The sequence below is a fragment of the Phaethon aethereus genome (genome assembly GCF_964289735.1).
Source record: "Phaethon aethereus genome assembly, chromosome: 1".
Lineage (NCBI taxonomy): Eukaryota > Metazoa > Chordata > Aves > Phaethontiformes > Phaethontidae > Phaethon > Phaethon aethereus.
The window spans coordinates 106699973-106727767 of record NC_138575.1 but is presented as its reverse complement, the minus strand read 5'-3'; the positions used below and the strand labels follow the sequence as shown (position 1 = coordinate 106727767).

The following is a 27795-nucleotide window of genomic DNA, read 5'->3' as shown; positions in this document are numbered from 1 at the left end:
AGAGATCAGCAGTCAGGGTCTCTCGTACTTTGCCATGCTACAAAAGGGGCAGGTTTTAAGAAGTCTCATCTGCCTAATCAACAGAACTACCTATGACAGTTCAATATATCGACTGATAAAGAAGCAGACTGTTCAGTCATGAAAAACAAAAGGTATGGTGCAAATTATAACACCTTGCCTGTCTGTAAATAAGATCTACTAATGAAGGAGCACAAAAGGTATGTATGTATGAGCAAAAACCTCCAATGATGTAGTTTTGATCTGTTCCGGGCAGTAATCGCCCTGGTGTTCTCTCTCTCTCACTGAAATAGGTACCAAGTCTCACACAGTCTTCAAAGAGTTTTTCTGAACTTTTTGCAAGATATAATGTGTCTGACAGATGGAGGGTGACTGCACCTGCATGATGTTAAAAATCAGAATTCATTTAAAATCATTGAGATGTGCTGCTTCCACAAAAATACAGTCTTTGAATGCTCACTACATCATCTCCTGAAATTTAGCATACATTTGCAACTGCTTCACATGGACGTTATGCATACAAATGTTTTATATGGATGGAAGTGTGACAAAATTTGATTTTAAAGCATCTGAAACCTGATCCTCAAACCACCTTTATTCACATCTCAGAGTATAAAAACCATAAAAAGTTAAAATATAATAGCACCATAAAACTTGCATATTATTAAAATACTTTTATGTCTGTTTACACCACCAGGATTGCATATAGAAAGGCTGTAATTAAGTACCAGTCTCTCAAAAGCATTGCCTTCTAATACTAATCTACAATTAATTACATCAGACACCAAGAACTTCTGATGCCATGCTTTTAGACTATGAAATAAAAAAAAAAAAAACCTCAAATTGTTCTGCATAGCATAGAGTTAGCAACTTTATGAAGTAGGTCCCTGTTTGAGTAAGTGAGGGTGATGCTGCCAGTATGGGTATGTGCATGGAGAATGTAACTACTGTGAAGGCTAGGGCAGACCATTACAGGTATCCTGATGAACAGATGTGCTAGATTTACAAGTGTAATTTAAAGATAGTTTCAACTCACCTTTACATTAGGCCAGTATCAGCACAAGTGAGAAATGGGAGAAAGAAAAAAAAAATACAGGAAAAAAGAAAACAGAGTAAAGACGAAAAACGATTTAGCAGGTTTAGATAAAGCCCATCAGGCAGTTGCCCAGCAGGCAATAGCTTTGGAAGCTGAAGCGAAACATTGCTTCTCTGATAAAAAAAGAGGACTTAGAGAATTGGTACTGATGGCAACTTTGCTACAAGTAGCAGACAATTTATAAAACACTCTCCAAAATCTGTAAGATTAGAGAACAATTGTCCAATGAGGCCTTCATCATATTTTTGTTTGCATGTGGGGAGACAGGAAAAAAAAATCTTGCAGTATTGAGGCTTGAAACAAGATCACAGAATAGTCTGGGTTGGAAGGGACCTTTAAAACCATCTAGTCCAACCGCCCCACAGTGAGCCGGAACATATTCAATCAGATCAGGTTGCTCAGAGCCCCGTCCAACCTGACCTGGAATGTTTCCAGGGATGATGCATCTACTACCTCTCGGGGTAACCCGTGCCAGGGATTCACCACCCTCACTGTGAAAGTTTTCTTCCTTATGTCTAGTCTAAATCTACCTTCTTTTAGTTTAAAACCATTACTTCCTGTCCTGTCGCAACACGTTCTGCTAAAACGTCTGTCCCCATCTTTTTTATAAGCCCCTTTTAAGTATCAAAAGGCTGCAATAAGGTTATGTATTAAAACATAATAGAGAAACAAACTAGACTGTAACTGAATGTTATGATATTTCTTCTTTGAAAAAAAATCAGTTGTAGCAGAAAACATCCTTTCTGCATCTTTTGTTATTCATGTTCTCCTTCCTTTGTACTTCTGAATAGGGCACGCCTTAAAGGAACAGCTTTAGGAGACACCAGAAGATCCAAAGATGCACTGGCTTAAGTGGCATTATTCCCCTCCCCTTCCTTCAGGTAATCATCCTCACTACAGCAAAAAGACCAGAGAAAAAATTTTGGCCATTTGCCCCCCAATAATATGTCTTTTGATGAAAAGCTTTTAAGAGGCACTCTGCTGCCAATTTTATATTTCACCTACCAATTTTCAGGTTTTAGTATAGAAAATTGTTCAACTAACTAGGAAACCCAAGACCCACTAAAGCACTCCAACATTTCCTGGTGATTGGCATATTACATACCTAACTCCAGATACGTATCAGCCCATACGTTAAGAACACTGGTATGAGGTATATGTACATGGGCCAAGGAGCATGGGTTCACAAACAGAAGCAGAGGATGCATGCTAGACTCCATAGGAAAGCCTCAGAAGAGCTAAAAAAAGTCATAAGAACTTTCTATAAATAACTTGTTCAATTCACTACGTCCCTTCATGCCACCAGCTTTTATGAAAGACAACACTATTCAGTATATTGTTATTCTTCACCCAAACCCAACAGGAAAGCAGAAGCTACATATTTTGGTATCTCTAGTTGCATTTATATTGACAGGAAGATGATCTCAGAGTGTATAGTTACGTTACGGACCGAGACACCAAAAGTGAGCAGAGTGATCTGCCTGAAATGACTGGCATATACATGATAGTTGGTGGTGGTTTTTTGGGGTTTTTGTTTGGTTTGTTGGTTTTGGATTTGTTTTTTTGTTGTTTTTTTTTTGTTTGTTTGTTTCGTTTGGTTGGTTTTTTTGGTATTGTTTTTACACAACTCCAGTTTACCTCCTGAATTTGAGAAAAGATCACATAGCATTTTGTTATATTAAAAAGAAATCTAATCAACTCCATCTGTGGGGCTTCACTGGGATCAAGTGCTCTTTCTTATTGGCCTGGTGGCGCAGGTGGGAGAAAAAGTTGCATTTTGGATCCTTGTGGCAACTGGGGAAGGGATGACTCTGAACAAACGTCTTCACAGATCAGAACGCTAACTTTTGTCTAGAGTTGTTCCCATTAGAAACCAATCTTCCTTCATGATACCGATCTTAATACTCTTCTTTTTCTTTTCCAAACAAATTTGTTCAAAGGAAGTTAGGAAACAAGTAAATAGTTGTAGATGAATGGTCTAGCACTGGGAACCTGAGAGATTCGGTTTCCAAGAAAGAGAGATTCACCATGAGCTGTCTTCTCTCTTCATTCCATTATAATGTGCCTCTTTATTTACAGATTACAGCCATCTCTTCCGGTTTTGAAATTCAACAATTTGCTATAGGTAGTGATGCAAATATGACAGTATTCACCTTATACTTGAAATGCATTTAAATTAGTCCCAAGACCTGAATCAGCTGAAGGCATAACAAAGCAGTGAGCCTTTCCAGACACAACTAACTAATCATTTTAGGTTTACCTTGTGACACCAAGTTAATAGATACAAAATAAATTTACACTTATGAATGAGCAGAAGTTATTTCTAGATTACATTATGACTGCTTAAAACATGATAAACTTTTAATTTGGTTTTTTTTTCAGGTTTTGAAACATACTTCTGAACTAGTTGTATAAAATAATACAAGCAATCTCATTTATGTAGCCACCTCCAACTTTTTTCTTTGAGAAATTTTTTTACTAAAATAATATTTTAACATATACTGCTCCTTTCCCTGCACAAAAGTTTCATGTAATCACTAGAATTTTTGTATGCACGTATTCATTAATTATTTTATTTTAAAACAGTATTTCCAAAAATTGCATACCATTTCACTGAAATATGGATGCATTCAAAGCACTATACTTCATGCTGCTATTGAACTGTATACAAAGAAGTGATACAGCTTTCTTAGCACCAAAGATGAAAATATATTGCAACCACACTAGGAGGCGCATAGCGTTTTTTGCACCTTGAAGACAAAAATTCTTTGTCAAAGGAAAAAGTAAACTTTGATTTCAGAAAAAAACCCCACCTGCTTCAATGTCACAAGACTGCTGCGTTACAATTGTTTGAGCAAAGCCAAATATATACAAACACTACGATGATTTTTCCTCTCCCCCTCCAGCAATACTGTATGGAAATTCAAAGTGACAAAAGCAAGACACAAAATAGAGACAAGAAACCGTTAGAGATTACTTGCACAAGGACATTTTGAATTGGACATATGAAATATTTCAGATTAATGATTTTTCATTCCTGTTTTTTTAATTTAAAAAATAAACTTGGAAGTGATAAATGTGTTCCATGGATCTTTTAAAAAAAGCGAAAACATTCCTCTTGAAACAAGTAAAATTACATCTTTATCTGCAAAAAATTATTTGCCAATGTCATTACTCAGTCTCTTTTCTTCCATTTTATTCTTTTACACAGCCACGCTATGCTGGTAGCTTATTTCACTACTTTTTTCCTTATTTATATCTTAATGGGAACATTTTATTGTCAGAAAAACAGCATATCCTTTGAAAACCTCATACTGCATGGCAACAGCTGGAGGAATACAGAGACAAGGCTGTAACACGAAACTAGTAAAAACTTATGTCCCTGAGTCTAGCATCTTGGTATCTCAGATACAGCTCACATATATAGATACAGTTCCCTTTATAAACTAGGAAATTAAAAAAAAAAAAATCTTCTTACAGAAAGATATACTACAACTTCTAAACCCAATACACACTACTGCTTTATACAGGCTTTTCTCAATATATATATTTTCCTTGTAGAAATACTTCTAGCACAAGCATTTCCATATTTACAGTTAAGCACTAAGGAGAGGAACGTAAGTCCTTCAGTCACACATCATACTGGTTTTTGTCTCTTGTTCCAGAGTGCCTGGTCTCTCTCAGTATTTTCAACATATTCATGAAACAGAAAACACCACAAATCAAAAAATTACCCAGAGAATATAACATAGTGACAGCTCCTTTATTAAGATAAATGTTATGTATTTCTACTGGCCTCTTCCTGTATTTAAGTTTTCAGAGACTAGCAATGGATTTAGTCCTGTATTCTTATGTGCAGCGTATAAACCAAACAATAACCTTCCACGTAGAAAATGAAAAATTAAAAATACAATCTTGCTGGCCTACAAATATAAATGCTACTTAAATATGAAAAGGAAGTTTCACAATTTTTTTTTTTCCTGAAAACTTCTACTATGTCTAGGTTAAACTCCAGAAAATGAAGACTATTTTAAATTAAGAGTCTCCCTGTTTGATTATTTTTAATCGAGGCACAACCTTCCTTCTCATAGGTAGGAGGCAGAATTTTAATAAGTAGCTTACTATATTTCTAAGACTAGTCACAGCCAGCACCATAACAAGATTATAGCATTATTGATCCTCCCCCCCCCCCAACAGATTTCACATAGTGAGGAAGTCTGCACACATAAAACAAGTTCTCTTTACATTTCCTGAAATGAACATGTCAATATTCCAGCATACTAATCAATTTATGGGCTTTGAATAGTCATATTAAATTTGACATAAAAAGGCATAGCACAGCGTATAGCATAGCTTCTAAAATTTAGGATTAAATCGAAGTGTAGAGGGGTAGAAACCTTTCATGACAAAACCAGAAATAAAAAGGAACTGAAAACAAAAACACTTTAGATGATGAGATTGGTCTGGCTACACTTCCAATTTCTCCTTTGAAAAGTACCTGCAAGCAGGAATAAGAATTACCACAAATAGCATCTCCATTACGTTGTTCTAGATCATCTTTACTTCTCTGATCCGTGTAAATCAGTGCTTTAGCACCAAGATGCTTGCAAGTATGACATGTATTAAGACAGGAGAGTGCATGTAAGGCCCACATTGCGATAAAAAGAAAATTTAGAAACAAGGTAACCTCGTATTTCAAACAACTATTGCTGTATAGAATATTTTCAGCAGTATTTGCTAGGTGTTTGTTTGGTGGTTTTTTTCCTCCAAAAGAAAAAAGGGTTGAATTATTAGGGAAGTGAAATTATTAGTGAAAAGCTAAATGAGGTTTAAAAATATATTGAAAAAATGGAGGGTTTTAAAGAATTAACATATTCATAAAGGTCTGCATATAAGCTCCCTGAGTACAGCTAAATAAAACACAAGGAGGAAAAGAGCACAATATGACAAATGAAGACTTACTGAAGATAGAATATAAATTTACACAGTACTTTGGAACCTATAAATAGATAGCATTTTCACTATGCTAGCTTAGATGAAAGAAGAAAATCCAAGTTATAGAAGTCTACCCAGTTCAGACTTCTGCACTTTTCCCTTCAAGCAGTATTATATACAACTCCTCACTTTACGATGGTGTCAGCCATTATGAACTAAAATAACCAATCACCAAAATAAAGAAACATAAGAACAAAACCTCAGCATGAACCAAGTTTATTTGTTTTTAAAAGGCCACATAACGCATATTCCCCCAGTCCTAGAGAGAAGATGCACAAGACACCTAGGCTGAAGTCTACAGTAAGGGAAAAATATAAAAGGTGTTTTCAGTGCAGGTCACAATCACAACATTTGTACTTTTCACAAATGTAAGGAGTACAAGGTAAATGGTGGAAAGAATGTTGCTGATCCAACACTACATGTTAAAACAGATTAACATTTTCCTTTAGCTTTCCTTTTCTTTGCAATAATATTTTGAAATAAGGCCATATATTTCTTCATTAGGAAGACAAAGGTTGTGAGCTTAGGCTGCACAAAGAGCTGACCATCAAGACAGTCCAGGTTTTCCTGCAGTATTTTCACAGACTCACAGAATCACTAAGGTTGGAAAGGGCCTTCAAGATCATCAAGTCCAACCATTAATCCAGTGCTACCATGTTCCCTAAACCATGTCCTGAAGCACCACATCCACACGTTTTTTGAACACTTCCAGAGATGGCAACTCCACCAACTCCCTGGGCAGCCTGTTCCAATGCCTGACCACCCTCTCGGTGAAGAAACTTTTCCTAATATCTAATCTAAACCTCCCCTGGCGCAACTTGAGGCCATTTCCTCTCATCCTATCGTTGGTTACTTGGGAGAAGAGACCAGCGCCCTCGTCGCCACAACCCCCTTTCAGGTAGTTGTAGAGAGGGATAAGGTCTCCCCTCAGCCTCTTCTTCTCCAGACTAAAACAACCCCAGTTCCCTCAGCCGCTCCTCATAAGACTTGTGCTCCAGACCCCTCACCAGCTTCGTTGCCCTTCTCTGGACACGCTCCAGCACCTCAGCCATCCTTCTTGTAGTGAGGGGGCCAAAACTGAACACAGGATTCAAGGTGCGGCCTCACCAGTGCCGAGTACAGGGGCACAATCACTTCCCTACTCCTGCTGGCCATCCCCATCTTCCAGCTCAGGGGGCTGAATACCCTGTGGATACCTGGTCTGGCTATTAAAGGCTGAGGCAAAGAAGGCATTAAGTACCTCAGCCTTGTCCTCGACCTTGGAGACAATGTTCCCCGCCATATCCAGTAGGGGATGGAGATTCTCCTTGCCTCTCTTTTTATTGTTAATATATTTGTGAAAACATTTTTTGTTATCCTTTACGACTGTGGCCAGACTGAGCTCTAGCTGGGCTTTTGCCTTTCTAATTTTGTCCCTGCTTGACCTAACGAGATCCTTGTACTCTTCATGAGTTGCCTGCCCCTTCTTCCAGAGGTGATAAACTCTCCTCTTTTCCCTGAGTCCCAGCAAAATCTCCCTGTTCAGCCAGGCCGGTCGCCTTCCCCGCCAGCTCTTCTTATGGCACATGGGGACCGCCTGCTCCTGCGCCTTTAAGATTTCCTTCTTGAAGACTGTCCAGCCTTCCTGGAGCCCTTTGTCCTTCAGGACTATCTCCCAAGGGACTCTCTCAACCAGTGACCTGAACAGGCCAAAGTCTACCCTCCGGAAGTCCATGGTAGCAGTAATATTTTGTATCAATGTTAGTGTGATACAAAAACTGATGAGCTTAAAGAAGCTGTCCCATAGTCTACAGACTGACTCCTCAAATCAGGAGTGGATTAATAGATTACTTCTCAATAATATTTCTAAGAAAATGCTAGTTAAGAAGCTATTCTATGGAAATACCTTGTTTGCAGGACCTGCTCTGAATTTCACAATAAGGTGCGAATAACTATCCTAACTGAGTCAAAGTTCTGGGCTTCTGGCTGTAAAAAGACTGCGCTAGCACTCTTGGCTTTGTAAATAATTCTCTGTTCACCTTGTGATGTTAAGTCACTTGTCCTGTTTCTTCTCCAGCCCTGCACTTCTATGGAATAAATTTAGAAAGAAGCAGTCTTTTATATTCAACACGACATTCCAACTCAAAAGGTGTGCTCTAGTCACAAAAAAAGAAAGTCTAACAAAATTAATTCTATGTTCAGCCAAAACTAATTTTACCTTCTCCCTAAACTCCCTTTCTAATTTACTCTACTATAAATTCCTCTTCTCCCTTCTTGAGAACTTAGTAAAATCAGCTCTATCTTCATACACATGATTAACCTCATAGCACTTAACTCTGAAGTAAAACTAAAATACCTCATTTTCCTTGTATTTTTATGGATTTCCATGAGCTCATGGAAATAATTTACCCCAAATTATATACAGGAATGCATCTTTTTAGTGGGAAAGATAAAGCAGCTGTCCCGGGTTAATGGAGCCTGCAGCTCCACTCCAATACCAGCCTCATTACCTGCCTCCTCCACCCCCCCATTTTCTTGGTCTGCTTTCTACCTTGCAAACATTTCCTCCCTCCAACACCAATACATAGCTACCTCTGACTGCTACTATATAAACGCATTTTTCCATTAAATCTCTTGACATATGGACGCACACCAAATGGGTTAGAGCGCTTTCAGATTTTCTTTTTGTAAACCTCAACAAGGTTATAATAAATTACAACAGAAATGTACTCCAAATTCAATGATGTAGTCCATGCTTGCAGTGGTAAATTCTAGTGACACCTGAAGCCTGCATAGTTTGAAATTTTAAACTGAAGATCTCAAGACATCTGAGAAAGAGGTCAACATTTATAAAGGATGTTTTAATATGCTTTACTCTACAGAATTTACTACTTCTTATGAAAGTTTGTATAGAAAATACCTTGCCCCTTGAAGATCAATGCAAAATCAACTACAACATTGTTTAAATTATTATTCTAGTAAATTTCTGAATAAGCATGGGATTGATGGCCTCAGAAAATTAAGACAATGAGCATATTTTAAGCTAATAAATAGGCCTTGTGAAAATGAGAAGTTCTTGAACTCATAAAGACATCTTTTTTTCATTCCAATGTCATCACAGAAAGTGTTATCTCAGTTTAAACTACATTGATTTGAGGAATTAATGACACTACTGAGATGAACTCATTTTCAAATTGCCACAACTGCACACATTAAAATCCAAATTGGAATGTATGCCTAAGGACCCATTATTCAGACTTTACTAATACAAAATGTCACCTGCTCAGTCATGTCTCAAAACAGCAATTCCTTACTGAGTAACATGTGGGGTTTAATTCTATTTGGCTCTGCATTGCCCAAAACCAGTCTGAGAAAGAACAATGTATCGCCAAAGGTAGGGTTGCTGATTAAAAGATTGTTATGCATACTCTTACACAAGCTCACTACAGTTTCATGTTGCTAAATTACTTGATTGTGACGTAAAGGAAAACGCAGTTTGTGTCACCTCTCTCTCTTGCAAAAGCTGGCCTACAAAGTATAACAAGGAAGAAATTTTTTTGCTCTTTGGTAGACCATTTTGGACAAAATAGATGCATTTTTCTCTCGGCCATGCAATTGCTCAGCCAAGATTACTGAGTATAGACACACTGCAAAAAAGTAGAAGTAAAATAGATGGGTGTGGTAGAGGCTGCTGTAGCTTCTTTTCAGCATTGGTGGTTTCAGAAATAAGTAACTTTAAACGAGTATGGATAAATTCTCAGCATCAAAATTGTATGAAGTAGAATGAGCAGTAGGAGAGAAAAGACAAAACCTTAACATAAACACCGTATTTACCACTGTTTGAATAGGGCATGCTGATCCTTTTTCCCTGCTCTTACACAAAAAGTTCTTCAAGTGATGGCCTTGCGCAGATTTAGTTTTTATCTGGTAGACCATTTCTGTAGACATCTGGCATCCAAGAAAGGAGTGGCCTCCTGCACTAAGCATGTCATTAGCGATGTTGATAAACAAACCAGGAAAAAAAGATTACTCCTCTGCTTTGTGACAAAGCAGAAACTGAGTTCTATGTGAAAACTACATGTTGTTACCTAACTTTATTGAAGAAGTTATAACAGAGGGGAAAAAAACCCAGACAAACATACGCTCTTTCAAAAAGGCAAACTATTACTATTTTTTTGTAATCCAAATGGAGACCTGGATGTTGGATTCCAGCTTTATCTACAGATCAATTTAATCTTTACATGAAAATATGGAATATTTTTTCTTCCTTTCAGTTTTGCACCATGTATTCCGGCTAAGGACCCGGAGTGTTAGAAGCAGAAGTCTATATGTAGCTATAACAGCTATAGCCAATCCATCATTCTGAACACATGCAGTGAGGGAACAAATCTTCATGTGACCATAAGAAAAACACATATATATATACACTCAAGAATGTTCTGTACCCAGAAGAGGGAACCAGCTATATAATTTTTTTCCCTGAAAAGGCATTATGAACAAAATCAAAGGCATTTTTACATACCTTACAACATCAAGGCTCTTCTGGAGCCCTGATGGTTAACAAAGAGTTCATAGGATGAATCAAACTTAAAAATATTTATAATAATTACAATATGTAACATTTTAAAGCACTTAAAACTATATAAACAGAAAACATTCAAAGCCTTTTGTTTGTATCCAAGTTAACCACAGCATAGAAAGTGTAAGATGACTACACTTAATTGCTTATGCACCTAATGAATCACTGAGCAAAGAAACATTTACGTTTGTGTATATATATGCATACATATATAAAAATAATTTTTCAATATATTATAAAATTTAAAAAAATTACACTTCTGTACTAAGAAGCAAGAATATTCTGTCTTCCACAAAAATCTTAATTTTGGACAACTGAAAACTAATCAAAACTTTTTCTTATGTACAAATATGTACATTTAAATGCACAACTCCCATCAAATTTGAGATAGATTTTTAAGACAGAGCTTTCACTACAATGCTTATATTCTGAATTAAAAAAGCAAAGGATTCTGAAAGTGAGGTAAACTTATCTATTTTAAATTTGAATTAAAGGTGAAGAAATCTAAGACAAAATATAATTTAGTCAGAATATTGTAGTCTTTAGATTTATCTTTAACTATTGAGGTTTGTTTTATTGTTTTTGTTGTTTTTTTCATAGAGGACAGCTAAGTAAAACTAATCAATATAATCTGTATATAGTTTAATTATAGTTTACTGAACAGAGTTTCTGAACTTCGTAGCTATGAAGGAAAAAAGCAATTATGAACAGAGAAAATAACAGCCATGCCCTGCAGAGTTAGAAATCCAGAAGATCTTAAAAAAGCTTTTCATAACATGAATTTGTCATAATTTCTGTAATAAATTATACTTTTGAATGCTTGAAAAGATAAATTCCTTGAAAAACCTGTGCTGAAAGTATAAAGTTATATAGCGTAAAGTTATAATTTATAGAGGCCTATTAGTGTGATTGTTCTTCAAAACAATAAAGCAAAAATTAAGGCTGTCCTACAAACAGAAATGGAACTCTCATTTCTAATACAACTTCAGTATTTATTTTACAACTTCATTTATCATTTTTTAGCAAGTCCTCACATCACACAAAGTATTGTATCAGTAGACCAGGTTGTATGCACTCACACATGATGACAGAAAAGATGTTACTGTCTGAACTGTGAGCTGTATAAATCATACAAGATGCAAGGCAACAGATGGAGCCTGAAGAACAAAGTTTGAGACATTAGCAGAAGTCTCAATAACAATATCACCATGGCTAAATGATGGTACTAAGCATAATAAAAAAATAAAATCTGTAGTTCACAAAAAAACTTAATGTGGGCTTAAAAATCAAATCTCTTTATACCAGTAACAGAGAAAAATAACTAGAAAACTACACATCCTTTAAAAAAAAAAACACCTTGTAACTGAAACAAAATGTCAGAATGGCTTGATTTATTACAAATCCACTACATTAATAATACTGGAATATGTGATGCCCTGTGGACTTAAGAACCAGCTAAGGAAACATCAGCATTACTCTGAAAGAAAAAAGGAGCACCACACATGACAGCTACCTCAATTTAGATGATTCTCTCCTACCCTGGAAAATCCTACTCAGATTTCAATCCATGAGCATGTCTGGAGCAACTGTTGATTCTTGAGCAATTCTGAGGATGCTGCTGACTATGAAGGCTTCTTTTTAAAGGTTCCTGACGTGAGAAGCCACAGTGTGCACACCAACACACCATGACGTGTATAGACTGCCGCTAGTAACCATTTTATTTATGTATTTAAGTTACATAGACTTTCTTCCCTACCCTCTCAAGGAGGAAATACAATCAACTCCCACAAGAAATTTCTAGTATTTGGACATAATTTGTAAAGAGAAGGTGGGACAGAAGGAAAATTATTTTATGTGTGTGTGGTTTAGTTTTACATTATGAGACAGTCTCTCTTTAATTGCTTTTCTCCCAGACACTCTAATGTGTTTTGAGCAAGTGTAGAAATGAAGGTTGTTTCAATCAACTCCGAATGAACAACAAATATTAACAGTTTGGACCTCTAGACTTTCCACAAGAGACTCCCAAAGCATTTAATGAAGCCTAATCTATATATTTGGATTCTTCTCCCTGCCACTGCCTGCCACTGCCTGCCACTGCCCACTGCAAGTTTTGAGTGGGGGCATACAGGGTACTAGGGAACAAAGTTGTATGTGGTCTATCGCTAGAGAACAAGAAGTCTATGCCAAACTGTAGGGAAGATTCCACATTACACTCTTTTTATTTTCTACCTTAAAATGAAGATAATTGTTTCTGTCAGACTGCCATGAAATTAAAGCACCTGGTAGAACTGGCAGCACAGAAAGCACATTTGCCAGCTATACTAGATAAGCATATTAAGAAGGATGATTTCAAACTACATACCCTAATCCGCAGTCTTTACCAAATGAGCACTTCAAGATCGTTTATCAGAAGGAGGTGACTGAAGGGAGCTAGTTTAAAGAGCATTTGCTCTTGCAAAGCCATTTTTTAGGTCATGGTCTAAAAAGTCACACTGTAACCCATGTACAGCACTAATAAGCATAAGAAAGTGTACAGAAAAAAAAGTGTAAAAATTCAAAGTGGTTTGCTTGCAAAACGCTTAAGAAAATAAAACCCTCTCAGTTTTATGCTAAATATCCTTGTCCCTGAGACAATTTCTTTTTACCTAGAGTAGCTAGCAATAAAATAATTTCAGATTCTGTTTTAAGTAACACTCCGATTTATACTGGGAGTTATGTTCTACCATTATTTCAAATCTTTATATTATTAAAGTAAATTGCACGCACATTTCCCACCCTGATACTGGTGCTACTAATACAGGTTTGCACCATTCCTTTTCTTGTTTGTCAACGTATTTTCAAATCCCTGTTACAAAATCCTTTAGTTTAAAAAAAAAAAAAATTAAGTTTCTCTCTAAAATACTCAAAGGAATGGATGATGCATAGCATTTTATTTTTAAGGTTAAAGAGAGAAGAAGGTCTCATCATACCAAACCATTAGAGAAAAAACTGGTTTAGTGTATCCAAAAAATCCCTAAGCATCGAGAAAATAGATAAACTACTGTGTAAATGAACTAACAAGTGGGAAAAGGAAGCTTTACAGTTAGATTTGATTATATTAGTGAAACAGAGGTAAACACCAACCCAAACGGTAACGCCATCACTCAGTGCTCATGATTACAAACAAAAAAAAGTTCTAGTTACTAAAAATCATTCTATAGCTTCTATATATACAAAAAAAAGTTGTTTTGCAGGAAGACAGACATGGTCTCTGGAGTCCTAATTAAGAGTTTTACTACAGAAAAGTAATGAAAGATAGTGCTAGGGGTTCATGTAGGACCTAACCTCCATTTAAATCAATAGATTTGAGTTTAAGCCAATTTAGAATGAAGAAGCAAGAAAAATTATTTGTTAGCAAGCTGAAAAGCAAGATCCTACAGCAGCAGAAAACACTAAATATTTGTGCTATGAAGGTTTTCAAGGACCTAAAATGCTATTTAAGGCCCCTCGGGCTGGATCTTATGTCTACTCTCGACAAGAACGCAGGTACCTCGCTTGCCTAAATTTAGGTAGACAAGCAGATGTATCTTGCAAGATAAGGAGAGAACACAGAAACAAGTTTACTGAAGAATTGGCACAGCTTTTTCCCATGTCCTGCAGGGTTCCCCTTAGTGCACAGGCAATGAGCACGAGAAAACAAAAAATATTTAAGAGAAAGGAAGAACTACAATTGTCTACACCTTTTCTTCAGGGACACAATGGAAAATGAAGCCAAAGGAAAATGAAGGGATGTACAGACAGAGGAGTTTTGTAGTGGTAAGTTCACCTATTATTTTCAGGAAATACGTGAGAGTCTTTACATTGAAGTTAAACATTGTCCAATTTGTAACAACAGTGGTTGCTTTATTTTCAAGGTAAGATCAGACAATTCCTGCAGTATTCTAGAAGTCTTATAACAACTTCTATTAGTCCTTGTTTAACAATTGAGGAAATAGACTAAAATCTTAAGCTTTTTTAATTTTGTAGGGGGTTAAATGACAATGAAGAATTTTAGTCAGATACAGCATTTTTATTTTGGATTTATTTTCAAATCCTCATATTATAGCAAGGGCAAAGATCTATGTCTCCAAATGTTTTTGCACATTGTTTATGGTTTTAAGTTAATATTAGACACGTACTATATTTCAATATCACTACAATTACAAACAAAATTACCTGAGTACGAATGGGAGGGGTGTCCTATTATTTCCAATAAAAAAATTACTTCCAGTATTTAATATAGGCACACACTGTAAATGCTTGGAGCTTTCTCTTTAGGTGTCATTCATGTTCAGACAATCAAACGTGTACTATGTTAATATCTTCATGGACGCTTAGCTGTAGAGAAGGAGACCCTGAAAGAAGCACTACCTGTGACTCTACGAAAGCATTGTGCAGAATAACTTTTTTGTCATTTCCTGAAGTCGTTGGACATCTTCTGACCAGCACTGGCCAGTCTCAGTATTACTATGTCTGTCTGAATCAGGAGTTGGGTTGAACAAACTACAACTACATTAGGATTGTTGCTCCCTACCTGCTTTGAAAGCAGAGGATTTAGACACAGCACAAGTTTCACAACAGTTGCTACTTTTTTAGTATTATTATGAAACCAACTGGCCTTCCAGAGTGTTCATTCATTACAGCAGAACGTTTATCATTGTCATGCTCATTTTCAGCCAAGCATATGGAGTTTTCCCCCTTCTAGGTTAAGTCTTCCATGCCAGATGGGCACATGAAGCCCCAGAGATTACTTGCAAAACTGCACAGAAAACTGAAATCCAGACGGGAGGAAAGAATGGTCCCAATGGTTTGTGTTACAAGGGTACCAATTTACTGAAATGACAAAACTTTCCTATTCACATTTAAGTTTGCATACATCATTGGTTGCCTATTATGGGATATAAGCAATTGAGAAGGAAAATAAAAGCCTTCAGTGAAAATTAAACATCCAGAGACATGAAAAATAAGAATAACAGCCTCCAGAATTTTTGCAGTGCTTTCTTATAGATATCTGTAAGAAGGACAGAGAACTGTCCAGCATGAGAAGGGAGAAAGATGGGAGAAAGCTGTAATCAGTGTTTGGTGTTCTGTGGAGTACAACTTCTCTCAACAAGAATCTGCTTACTCATATGGAATACAAAAGATACTCACACAGATGTAATTAAATATTACTCCAGATCTTCAAAGAGAAATTCCAGGATATATTTGAGAACACCGATTTCCACTCCTGATACAACATTTTTTGTAAGCTGTTTGTTTTTCTGTAAGGTGAGCAAAGCATTGAAAAAGTAGCATGTTGCTTTGGTGTCTGTCTTCAGAAAAAGAAGGTACAAGACATTTATGGAAGGACCTAGGGAAGCACAGAGACACCTGCAGTGCCTTCTCCAGGTGTTGTGAAAGGAGATTTCCACTCTCCTCCTCACCCCACAGAAGGCTTCTCTTCCTCACCCTTGGCATTCACTCAAAAGTGAAATTTAGAGAACTCATTTGTCACTGTATTTGCTTAACTAGATAGCATGCTGCAACATGCATTTTAAGTACACTGGATTGCAAGCATCCTGAATTTGTACGTTTTCCCCTCCAACATTTATGACAATCTTCTCACCTTTTACATATAGCAAAATGTAACGTAGCTACTGAAATATCTGCAGTACTCAAGGATACACAAAATTAATTGCTCAATCAACCTGCATTGACACACTGGATTTAACATGCCACATTGAATTACTGATCGTTTTTCTAACCTTACCAAGTCAATCTGGGACAGAGACATCTGCAGTTTAGCTGGCGTATTTTTTAAACACCTGCTTCCTTGACTATTGTAGTATCGCTAGTTTGAATGGAAGCATACGCATCATACCTTGCACATTTTGGTGCCTGACTGCACACTTCATAAGTATTTATTTCATTAACGCTTCTTCACTGTTGGGAAAAAAAAATCTGCATTTTATTGGAAATAATAGTCTTACTAGTACACCATATACTGAATTGATTTGTTCTGTACTGTATTGAAGTTACATTCATTCTGTTTAAGGAAACCCACAAATATGATATCTAATTTTTTGAGTGTTCTTCTAATATCAAGGCAGAAAACATGTATTAGTATAGTCATGCTTACACCAAATGCCACCACTGCCTTACTAATGTTCTCCAGTTTTTTACTTGGAAATATATATTTTAAATACTATCATGGAGGCAGGGCAATATACATCTAACAATACCCTTTAACTTGACAATACAAAATATTGAAAAATAAAAATTGACGGCAAACTTCTATAATTTTCAAATGTTTCATTGTCATAAAACTGAGATGGTCATTTTCAGCATGCTTTCAACTGTTTTTCAGTCTATGACACTTATTACAAGTGCTATAAAGAACTTTTCTCACCACGTTGAAAAATTGTGTTTTTTTACTATACAGTAAGGATTATTTTGCGAAGAAATTGAGAAATGCGAACATGAATACGGTAAAGCACATCAAGCATAAATAGCTTCAGCATTTTGTATAAAACTAAAAACAACATTCAGGTTTTAAGATTACCACATGGAACTGTAAATTGCTGATTAAGTGAGATTAACTATTTAATGTTCTTGTAGCAATAGTGCTTAGGAAGCAATGCACAGTTGTAAGTACTGTTGTACTTTACAGCTTATGAACAAAAAGAAAGTATTGCTAACTATTACTATTTCCCTGCTTCGATAGCACGATGTGCTTTCTATCTCTGATTTGTCCTTGCTTACCTCATTAAGCCCCTGTTCTTCATTAAACAGCAAGGAAATATAAATCAACTGATTCCAGATTACTTCCTGACAATTAATAACTGAAATAAGCACAGAGCTATCTTTAGTAAATTCACTGTTACCCTAAAAAGTTTAGGAGAATAGAAGAATAGAGACAAAAGACATCCCAGCTGTGTAAGGTATGGCTCACTGTCTGACAAACTTGCAGAACAACAATTAAAATACTAGTCTGAGTTGTAAATCAGAGTAACCTGAACTAGAGCTTACCACATATTTAGAAGTTATTTCTGTTACAATTAGGAACCACATTGATTTTCTTTTCTTCTCTTATAATGCATCTTATGGACAGAAAAACAATGCATATTACCTTTTGCACTAAATCTTTATAAAAGCATTTATGCTCCAAACTTCATCATTGTGATACTGTGGATGTAAAATGATGTCAGATCGTTTTCTTTCCCTGCCAAGCATTCTGTAGATGAGAAAATGAAAAACTTGCTCCTAAGATTACTTACCCATGAAGTTCAGATAGCTCTCTCCTCCAAGTGCATGAGTAATGAGACGAATCATTTTATGAAGCTGTATTCCACGATCAATAACAGAAGTTAGAGGCGAGAGCACACTCATGTTTGTATACATCTCTGCATCCATCAGTCGAAATGCCAATGTCTTATCGCCAACAAGGGCCTATAACAGTTCAAAAAAAAAAGTGAAGAAAACCCTTGGGTGTACTAGAAGTGTTTCTAACTTTTTTTCTAAGCAGGTGCTTTATATTGTGAGGGAAGGACTCGGAATATTAGCCAGGAGTCAAAGAAGCTTTGTACTGCATGCTGTGTAATCACATGGATGGGATATATATATAATCTGCTGCCAAAAAGAGCAACTATGTAAACTGAGGCAGGGACATCCCTGAGCTAAGCCTTGACTAGATGTCAGACCTCACTGTCTGTTTTCTCCCTTCAACCCTCCACATGGTTACTGGGGTTCCCCACACAAATGGGAGTGTAAGCATATGATCAATAAACTAATAGCTGTCTAACCCCTGTTGTGGTCCTACATTTCACCTGATGGGATCGAACTGCACAATTACTTCCGAGAACCTCTTCACCTACAGGTATCAAATGTGAAATGTTAACCTCAACTCAATAAGCCACAAGTCACCTACCATTCTGGAATTTTTATAGAAGACACAGAAAATAAGAAAGCAGACATCTCAAGTGAAGTTCCTGGGCTGTACAAATAAAGGGCTATTAACAACACTCCCGATTTAGAGATGCAGAGTGAGTATGAAACATTCATTTATATGCAGTCAAGAACGTGATTAGTTTTCTGTGATTTCACACAAGAGAGAAAAACAAACTAGTAATTCTGTCTAAAAACAGTGACTGAATTCCTAACTTGCTAGTGTTTACTGTTACTTGAGAAAGACCACACAAATGCCATGTAACAAGGATTATTCTAATGTATCAGCATGCAGGCAGTTGAAAACATTTTGGAGCATTTGTATGCAAATAGCTAATTTTTCTTCAATTAGCCCAATTCTCATTTTATACTCTAGCACAAAAACCTCACTGCATTCCAGAGAGACAGATAAGTTGTAAACAGGTCTAGCTGAAAAGCACCATCATCCTTTAGTTTTCCAATTAACAATATACCCACATACATAGATGATTCCCTTGAGTAAAAAAATGTTTTTTTAAAAAAAATGGCAACAATGGCAAGACTGAAGACTGCAACGAACAACCGCAAAGAACAACTCTTCTCTGAACTCAGAATGTGATAAACATGTCCATCTGCAATTGTCATAGTTAGCTCTTCTTTTTTTTAAATTTAAAATAAATAGATCATAGAATCATAGATTAGTTTGGGTTGGAAAAGACCTTTAAAGGCCATCTAGTCCAAGCCCTTGCAAGGATCAGGGACATCTGCAACTAGATCAGGCTGCTCAGAGCCCCGTCCAACCCGACCTGGAATGTTTCCAGGGATGGGGCATCTACCACCTCTCTGGGCAACCTGTGCCAGGGTTTCACCACCCTCATTGGGAAACATTTCTTTCTTATACCTAGTCTAAATCTACCCTCTTTTAGTTTAAAAACACTACCCCTTGTCCTGTCACAACAGGCCCTGCTAAAAAAGTCTGTCCCCATCTTTTTTTATAAGTCCCCCTTGAAGTACTGAAAGGCTGCAAGAAAGTTTTCCTGGAGCCTTCTCTTCTCCAGGCTGAACAACCCCAACTCTCTCAGCCTGTCCTCACAGGAGAGGTATTCCATCCCTCTGGTCGTTTTTGTGGCCCTCCTCTGGACCCATTCCAACAGGTCCATGTCTTTCCTGTGCTGAGGGCTGAATGTTTTCAGGGTCAGAATTTATAGTTCTTTTAAAAAAAAAAAAAAAAAGCAAGCTGTTTAGGAGCATATGGCCAGCTACAATGAGAATGTTCAGAATGTTACATTTTTACAGGTCTTCTTCCCAAGTATGAGATTCATAAACAAAAATACACAGTGATACAGAAAACAACTCAACTGATAAAATCCATCATGAAATAAAAAACCAGCAACAGTAACATTATATGTCATGCTTTACAATGAAGAATCAACTTTTATAAAAGCAAATAATCACAAAATAATATGCATTTCCAAGTAATGCCTGAAGTTCTTAATCGGGATTGGGACTCTTCTCTCATGTCTTAATTGAGCACCGTGTAACACTCTGAGATGAGAATGTAAATAGGTACACAAAAGGAATCTGATAAACTCGTAATTATATTTTTAAAATAAAATACAGGGTTTTTTTGGTACACTTCCGTACACTTTTATTATGGAAGATATAGCAAATAGAATGTCAATTTCTACCACGTAAAGAGTTAAAGGTAGGTTACTTAAACCTTTCGTTAGAAAATGGATTATATTTTTTAAATTTTAAAATTCTCCAACAATGGGTTTTCTGATTGTTCAGAAACAACTATTACAAAAGATTATGGAAGATGAGTGTTATCCAAACTCATCATTACTTTTTAGTTTTTCTGTATGCAGAACCATTAAAGTTGCTGTGTTTTGAATCAAACTGTTAAAGAATATTTCATTTAGATCTGTAAAGAGGATTGGTGTTTGCAATGCTTTCAGAGAGGAAACATTTTCTTGAAGGGAATATGACAGTTGCAAACACTGATCCGATGAACAAATCTGCTACACTGTGATACAGTTTATGCTTATAAATAGTGCTCCAGCTTACTTTATGGAAACCAGATTTTCAAAAGCATGGTTTATATGCTTTCCTATGTCCTATGACAGGCAGCCAAAAAAGGAAGCTAGGCCTCACCTCTTAAAAAACCAAACAAAACAAAACTGAAAAATAACACCCACCCACTTCAAGCAAGATTCCTTTATTAAGAAGGAGGATCAACTCCCCCCGAAAAACACAAGAAAACCCAAACAAAACAAAACAAAAAAGTAGTAGTTCAGATCTACCTACCCCTGAAATTGTTGCCTATCCTTCTCAACTCTTGCCTCAACTTTAAAAAAACAAAACCCACTAAACCTCTAAACCTCACCTTTTACTTGCTTACATATAAATAGATACAATACCTGATCATGGCTCTCTGCATATGCAATGTACTTTTCTTCATACCGTCTATTTGTTAATGTATGCACGATATTGCCCATATTCCACTCTTCATCTTTCAGCTCCTTAATTATCTGCAGAAATAAAGAAAGATCATTGAAAAATTCTGTTTTAACTAAAAGCACATGACTACCTTCATTATCCTGGCACAGAAACCTCCAAAGAATTGTGAGCTTTATTACTTTAACCTCTACTATTCCCAATTTTGGAGCAACCAGCTTTCTCCAATAATCGGAAGAGACTTCCTTCTTTTGAATTCTGCTACATAAATATAACTAGAACATTTTGTTTCTCCTGTACTTCCACATATAAGCATGGACAACTGGACTTGCCATCTATCACGTGAATCCTCCGATACAGTGGGCAATGGGATTGCTAGGAGCTACAAGACAGCACTGCACCAAAAACTGGGCAAAAATTTGTGTGCACACACACTCACCTACATGTGGTATTGAAAGAAGTCCTCTATTTCAAGTAACGCTGGCATATGGCAGCTTCCAACTATAGCTGAAGCACCGGGCTATCTGGTAGAGAATGGATCACTGCAAGATAGCACTACGCTATCGCCATGAAGTACACAATAACGTGAGAAGGCGCTCAGAACTGGGACTTGCATGTTCCCCAATATGTGAATTCCCACTCAGTTCCAAACCATAGGCTGAATGCCAAAGCTTTGGAAGACAAAACAAGCTTTACATTTTTTGTCATGCTAGCTCCTGGTTTTTAGGAATTTAAATTAAATCACATCAATAGGAGTTTTCTGCCTCATATGAAACTATTTCTTCCCTTTTTTAAACTTAGTCCAATTTCAGTGTCAGTCCTTTCTTTTCTCTATAGAACTTCATAGACCTCCACTGATCACTACAACTTACATGTATATACATAAATATATAGACATGAAAAGGTGATTAAAAGGCAATATCATCAAGATGCCTAATATGATGCTGTAAAATTTTACATTCTGATCGTAACTGGCCATGTACTCCTAAACAGGTTGGTTTGGTTTTTTTTAACTACTCTCTAAATTCTGGCCCTGAAAATATTCAGGTCCCTATGCAGCATCATATTATGTACTAGACCAACCTTTAATGCGAGCTAGTACAGCCACTGTTATGACAATCAGCTTATCTCACCCACCTTTACAGATTCTTCAGAATTACTTCATGGAACCCTGGAGATCCTTGGGGTCTACAACTGCTTTTAGGAAGCTGCCTAGAAAACTTGCTATTAACAGGTACGTACTTAAAAGCTGGAGAGAAATGACAGCAAGCAGTCTCAAGTTCCTGTTCGAAAAGCTGGCAAGTTTGTCTTCTGAATGAAAAGAAGGTTGGAAAACTGTTTTTCGATCTGCCCTCCGCCTCCCAGTTACAAAAGTGAAAGATGTTGAAGAAGTTAATTTGCTTTTTATTTTAAGCTATTCGCTACATTTATTGAAGCATTAATGCTCATACAAAACATTTATTCTTTTCAGATCATGATGATAGCCTGAGGGATTTGGCTGCAACCTTCTATCTAACTGAAAAGCATTCTCTAAAACATCAGTAGAAGCCTTCTTAGATCATTTAGTGTTTTATTCCTTTTTTTGTGATTCTCTGTATTAAAGAAAAGGTAATTTAAATCCGTATCATAGTCAGTGTTTATTAGTATAATAAATGATCTTGAAAAGCATTTACAGATTTTAGCTGTTCTTTTTGTAACCCCACTGTACCAATTGCTGGTGTTTGTATAATTCATTTATGTTAACTTTCAGCTCTATGTTCAATATCAATTACTATGTCCAATTTCAGGAGGGTTCATTGCATGTTTTTGTTTTGTTTTTTTAAATATATTTATATGCATACGGTTAACTTATCATCTACCTGTTCACCTTCAACATAGACTACACATTCTACAGCTGTTGCAAGGCACAGGTTATTTCAAACAAAATGAGTCTCTGTCTTGTATGAAGAAAACAAATATCAGCTAGAATGCAAAGAATAGCCCCAAACTTATTCATCTACATGATACGTGACAGCTCTCATTTCAGCCACTAATACCTGTGCTCAAGCCTGTCAGAATTTATTTTCATAGGACATTAACAGAAGAGAGTAAAATTTGTCAATAGGTTTCAGAAGTGTTTTTGTGTACGCACAGATAGAGAAACATCCCACTTCAGAGCGCAGAACGTATTTTTAAAAAGTTCTCACCTGTATCCACTTATCTGGAATAGCCATGGCTAGTCGATAATCAAAGCCCCCTCCTCCCTCTGCAACAGGACGACAAAGAGCTGGCATTCCTGAAACATCCTTAAATAAAAAAAACCACATAATTTGCATATCATTGCAACTATTAGTTCAGATTTTCTACCATACAGTAATACTTCTATACAAACACCTTGTAAACTATAAACAGCTTCACAGACTGATCTGTATAAGATAAAAAAAAAAAACAGTGAGTGATTACTACACCCAGATTTGCTGTTTGAATGCAGAAGTTAAAGGGAAAAGCATTATGACTTTTCTCTATTACTACTACAAAGTATTTTATACAGGCTATGTATTTGAGGGGGAAGAGACCTCACTAGATGCAGAATTTGAAATAATTAGCTCTCTTGAGTTCCAAGTAATCAATAGAAAGCAGAAAGCACTCAACAGAAGACAAATTAAACCTTCATTGTGTTTATTGATATTTTGCATAAAAAATGGCAGAAAAATAAAAGGATTCATATAAAGTACAGTAAGGAAGAAAAATAACATCTCTTTTCCTAAATGCACAAACCCAAAACTATTGATCCAGCTAGCCCTGGAAAGTGACATGCTCTTGCTGCATAATCTTCCAGTTTCATATTGATGGAAGGTTGATCATTCTTAAATATGTAATTCAAAGTTCTTAAAATATTTATTTCACCGTTTTATTAGGCAATTCTGTCACATAGCATTCTTTTTGTAAAGTTAACTTATCTGCATAGAAAATGCAAATCTCCAATAATTGCAAAATACCTACCAGTACTCAATTTTATTAACCTATGTCAGTGAGAAGCCATTCCACCACAATGGCTATGGATTAACATACACCTCTCGCATCTACACAGGAGAATTTATGGAATTAAATTCTAGCTAGAACCAGGGCTTAATTAGGAAGTTCATTCTGGATTTCTGGATTCAATCCAGTTTTCAATCCAATTGCTGCATTAGACTAGTGAAAGAGATATTTGCGCTTGAAGTTATACATGCGTACATACACACACAGCACCCATACTGACATTGAGTGAGGAGACCAGCCACATCACCATGAAGCTCATGGATGGCATCCTGGGGGATAGAAGGCAGGGCTGCCGTCCAGAGGGACCCTGACAGGCTGGAGGAATCCACCACCAACCGCAAGCTCAGGAAGTTCGGCCAGGGCAGTTGTCAAATCCTGCCCCTGTGACGGACTAACCCCTGCATCCATCCGGGCTGGGGACTGCCAGGCTGGGGAGCAGCTCTGCTGGGAAGGCCGTGGGGCTCCGGGCCAGCGGCAAGCTGAGCATGAGCCAGCAGCCTGCGTCGGCAGCGGAGGTGGCCAGCAGCATCCTGGGCGGTATGAACAGCAAAGCCAGGAGATCAAAGGAGGGGATTAGCTCCCGTTACTCAGCAGTCACTAGATCACACAAAAAGCTTCTCCCACATTGCACATGCTGTAAGTACCAAATACTGAAGCGGAGATACTTTCCAAACTTCTAGGAATAGGCCTATTCCTATAGAATAGGAATTCTATATAGGCCTCCTAAATCAGTCAGGAAGGATAAAAACAGACTAATGCTCTCCAAGTTATGCAGGACAAGATGATTTGAAACAAAAGCCTTTCTCCGTGATGACGTGATGCCTACCTGGACAGAGTCTGAGTTCGAGATTTAAGTAGCTCCCATCTACTTTAGTCACAATTTTGAAAGTCAGATTTCTTGGAAGCAAAATTCCAAATTTAATACTATTTATATCTATATTTATCTATAGATTTTACCTGAACACTGGAGAAAATTCAGTGTTAGTTTGTTCAGCATATTTTCCACTACACATAAACAGCCAATGCCTAAGCATTTGTTCAGACCTTAGTTTGAAATGAGCTGCATATAAAAAAAAAAAATCAAAGCAGTAGGGTTTTTTTCACCTGTTTGTTTTTATAATACTTCAGGCATGTTGTAACTTTTCTTAACATTTTTTTCTACTCATTATACAAAACTTTAATCTCAGCTTTATTTACAAGGCTAAAATGAAAAATAAACATAGTCAGTAATACCTAAAGACTTACAAATTACTAAAAGACAGTGAATGTACAGAATATTTAAAAATCTGTAAAAAATAGCAGTTAAATAATTAAGGAATATATTATAATTAATTATGTCTAGACAAAAACATTTCCATGTGGCACTCATTCCATCATCATTATAGGCAAGCAGATATTCTTCATTGCCTTTTGTAATTTTCAGTTATATCAATAGTTTCTCCTTCTGAAATTCTCCTTTAACCATGCAGCACATTGATCAATTCTGTATTTCACGTAGCAACTCCCCCAGGCAGAAAAATGATGTATCGAAACAGAAACAATTTTCAACTCACGCAACAGAAACTCACAACACATCTTATTAAAAAAGAACTCTTAGGACAGGTAATACAAGCAGACTAAACTCAGAATTTCAGTGGTAGAAATGCTTCTATAATCCAAGACTATGTAGAAAACAAAAAAATTTCACTTCAAATAAGCCTACAGCTCAATGAGACCATCTCAAGTTTACTAGTAATTGCTCACCAGATGCTGTTTTTGATAGCTTGTCCTTAAGCTTTTAGTAGTGGCTGTCTAGAATATAAAATTTTACCATAAGTAACAAATGACGTTAAGCAGTATTTTGTTTTCTGAAGACAAATGGAGAACTTGCAAGCAATGTAAAAAGTTTTATTAGAAACCTATGTAGTCCCTAATGATACCAGATAGATGCAACTTTTTCTTTTAAACAAAAAGAATTATTTAAACAGAAAAATCCTCAAGGTTTGGTTTATTTTCTTTTCTAGATAAAGAGAAAATGTACCTACTCATACAACTTGAACGCTCTAGTGTTTTGTACTATTAAAAAAAAATTTCACCTGCCAACAATACTGTTTTTCAGTCAAAAATGTTTAATTGATCTCAATCAGCTCAAGTAATACAGTCTATTTACTCCCTCAAAAACAGGGAGAAACTTAATACTAAATTTAAATTAGCATAAATATTCAACATTTATAAATTTATCACATTTATTTTGATATTGTCAATTATGCCAATATACTTCAAAATATGCAAAACCACACTAGGCTGTTAATCTTCAGTACCATGAATCGCTAGTGACAAATGGCAATCATGCAAAGGCAATAAACTAATAAAACCAAATCTCATTACAAGTTCAAGGAGATGAAAGGAAAAAAACCATAAATCCCCACATTAATGACCTATTAATGCAGAGATAATTCCCAAAGTGCATGTTCCAGTTGTTTTTCCCCACAAGGCAAAGTCTGTCCACTAATTAGTATTTCTCAGCTCCTGTCACTCCTTGAGTATCCAAAGTGTGACTTGATAATTAACAGGAAATTCACAAGCTAATCAATATTAATGTCACTGAGGATGGCAAATCCTGTTCTTACCTCTGCTATGGTTATGCATTCTGGATGCAAGAAATTAATCATGTGGTTGGCCAGCATTAGATAACACAAAGCATCTTCATCCACATGTAGGCCAAAATACTCATTGTAGTCTCCACTGAATCCTGTGCCTAAGAAGGCAAGGAAGTTTTAAAGGCCATGGTTACTTTTTTTTTTTTAAAAACAGATTTTGCAATATGTAATTTTACATGCAACAGATTTATTCATCATTTCAGATCAATTCCTATAGCAGCACAACAAGATAACAGCAAATCTGCAATTTTTGGAGCATTCAGTGAACTTTTACAGCACTATTTCAACAGCAACAGAGTCGCAAGAGGATTGGCTCAGATTGGAGTTCAGGAAATTACTTACCAATTCCATGATGGTGATACAACATAGATGTAACACCATCAAATCGGAAGCCATCAAAGCGATAGTCTTCGATCCACATTCTCAAATTAGACAGAAGGAACCTCAAAACTTCCCAGCTGAAATAACACGAATATATTTTGTAAGCTTTAGAAACCTTGGGATCAACTAGAGGGCCTTATACCATGTTCCCCACTTGTATATACAGTACCCATGCTGGACATTTTACCAATGCAATGACTGCTTCCCCATTTTTCATTAGCCTTTTCCTAAAGAATTTGTCTTACTTAAATCTTTGTCTTTTATTGCACATAATTTTAAGATTGCAGATAGGGGTTTAGGAAAAACTGCCAACTATCTATACAGATATCTAAACAGGTTAGTGTTTGAACACATGTATTACATTTTAACACTCATATTTGACACTGTAGTTTTCCTTTGCCTCTCTAAAGATGTTTATACTCTGTTGGAAAAGATCTTATAGAAATGGAAAAAAAATAATAGGTCTGATTTTTGTCCCCAAGATTTTATGAATTAAAAGCAATTTTTAGGCAGAAAAAAAAGTTGAAAAGCTGTCGTCCCCCCATCCCCCCTCAATTATTTACAAATCACATGTCACCAGTAGATTACCAGATCACCTACTGTGTTGCAAATATACGTATTTAAAGAGTAAAGCAACTTACAGAAGTTGAGATGTTTTTTGAAATTCAGAACAACAGGAATGGGGTATAACACACGCACACAAAGAAAGC

At 36.4% G+C, this 27795-nt stretch overlaps 1 protein-coding gene across 1 annotated transcript in view; it reads right to left on the bottom strand.

Moving 5' to 3' along the window:
- The window catches only part of GBE1 (1,4-alpha-glucan branching enzyme 1), a gene marked incomplete at both ends in the record, with an annotated part of 173296 nt that overhangs the window by 39731 nt on the left and 105770 nt on the right, over nucleotides 1–27795 (bottom strand). Inside the window, 5 exons of the mRNA XM_081996299.1 lie at nucleotides 17942–18113; nucleotides 21008–21118; nucleotides 23231–23329; nucleotides 26675–26802; nucleotides 27047–27162. Of these exons, the coding sequence (XP_081852425.1) occupies nucleotides 17942–18113; nucleotides 21008–21118; nucleotides 23231–23329; nucleotides 26675–26802; nucleotides 27047–27162 (626 nt within the window). The remainder of the gene's footprint in view (nucleotides 1–17941; nucleotides 18114–21007; nucleotides 21119–23230; nucleotides 23330–26674; nucleotides 26803–27046; nucleotides 27163–27795) is intronic.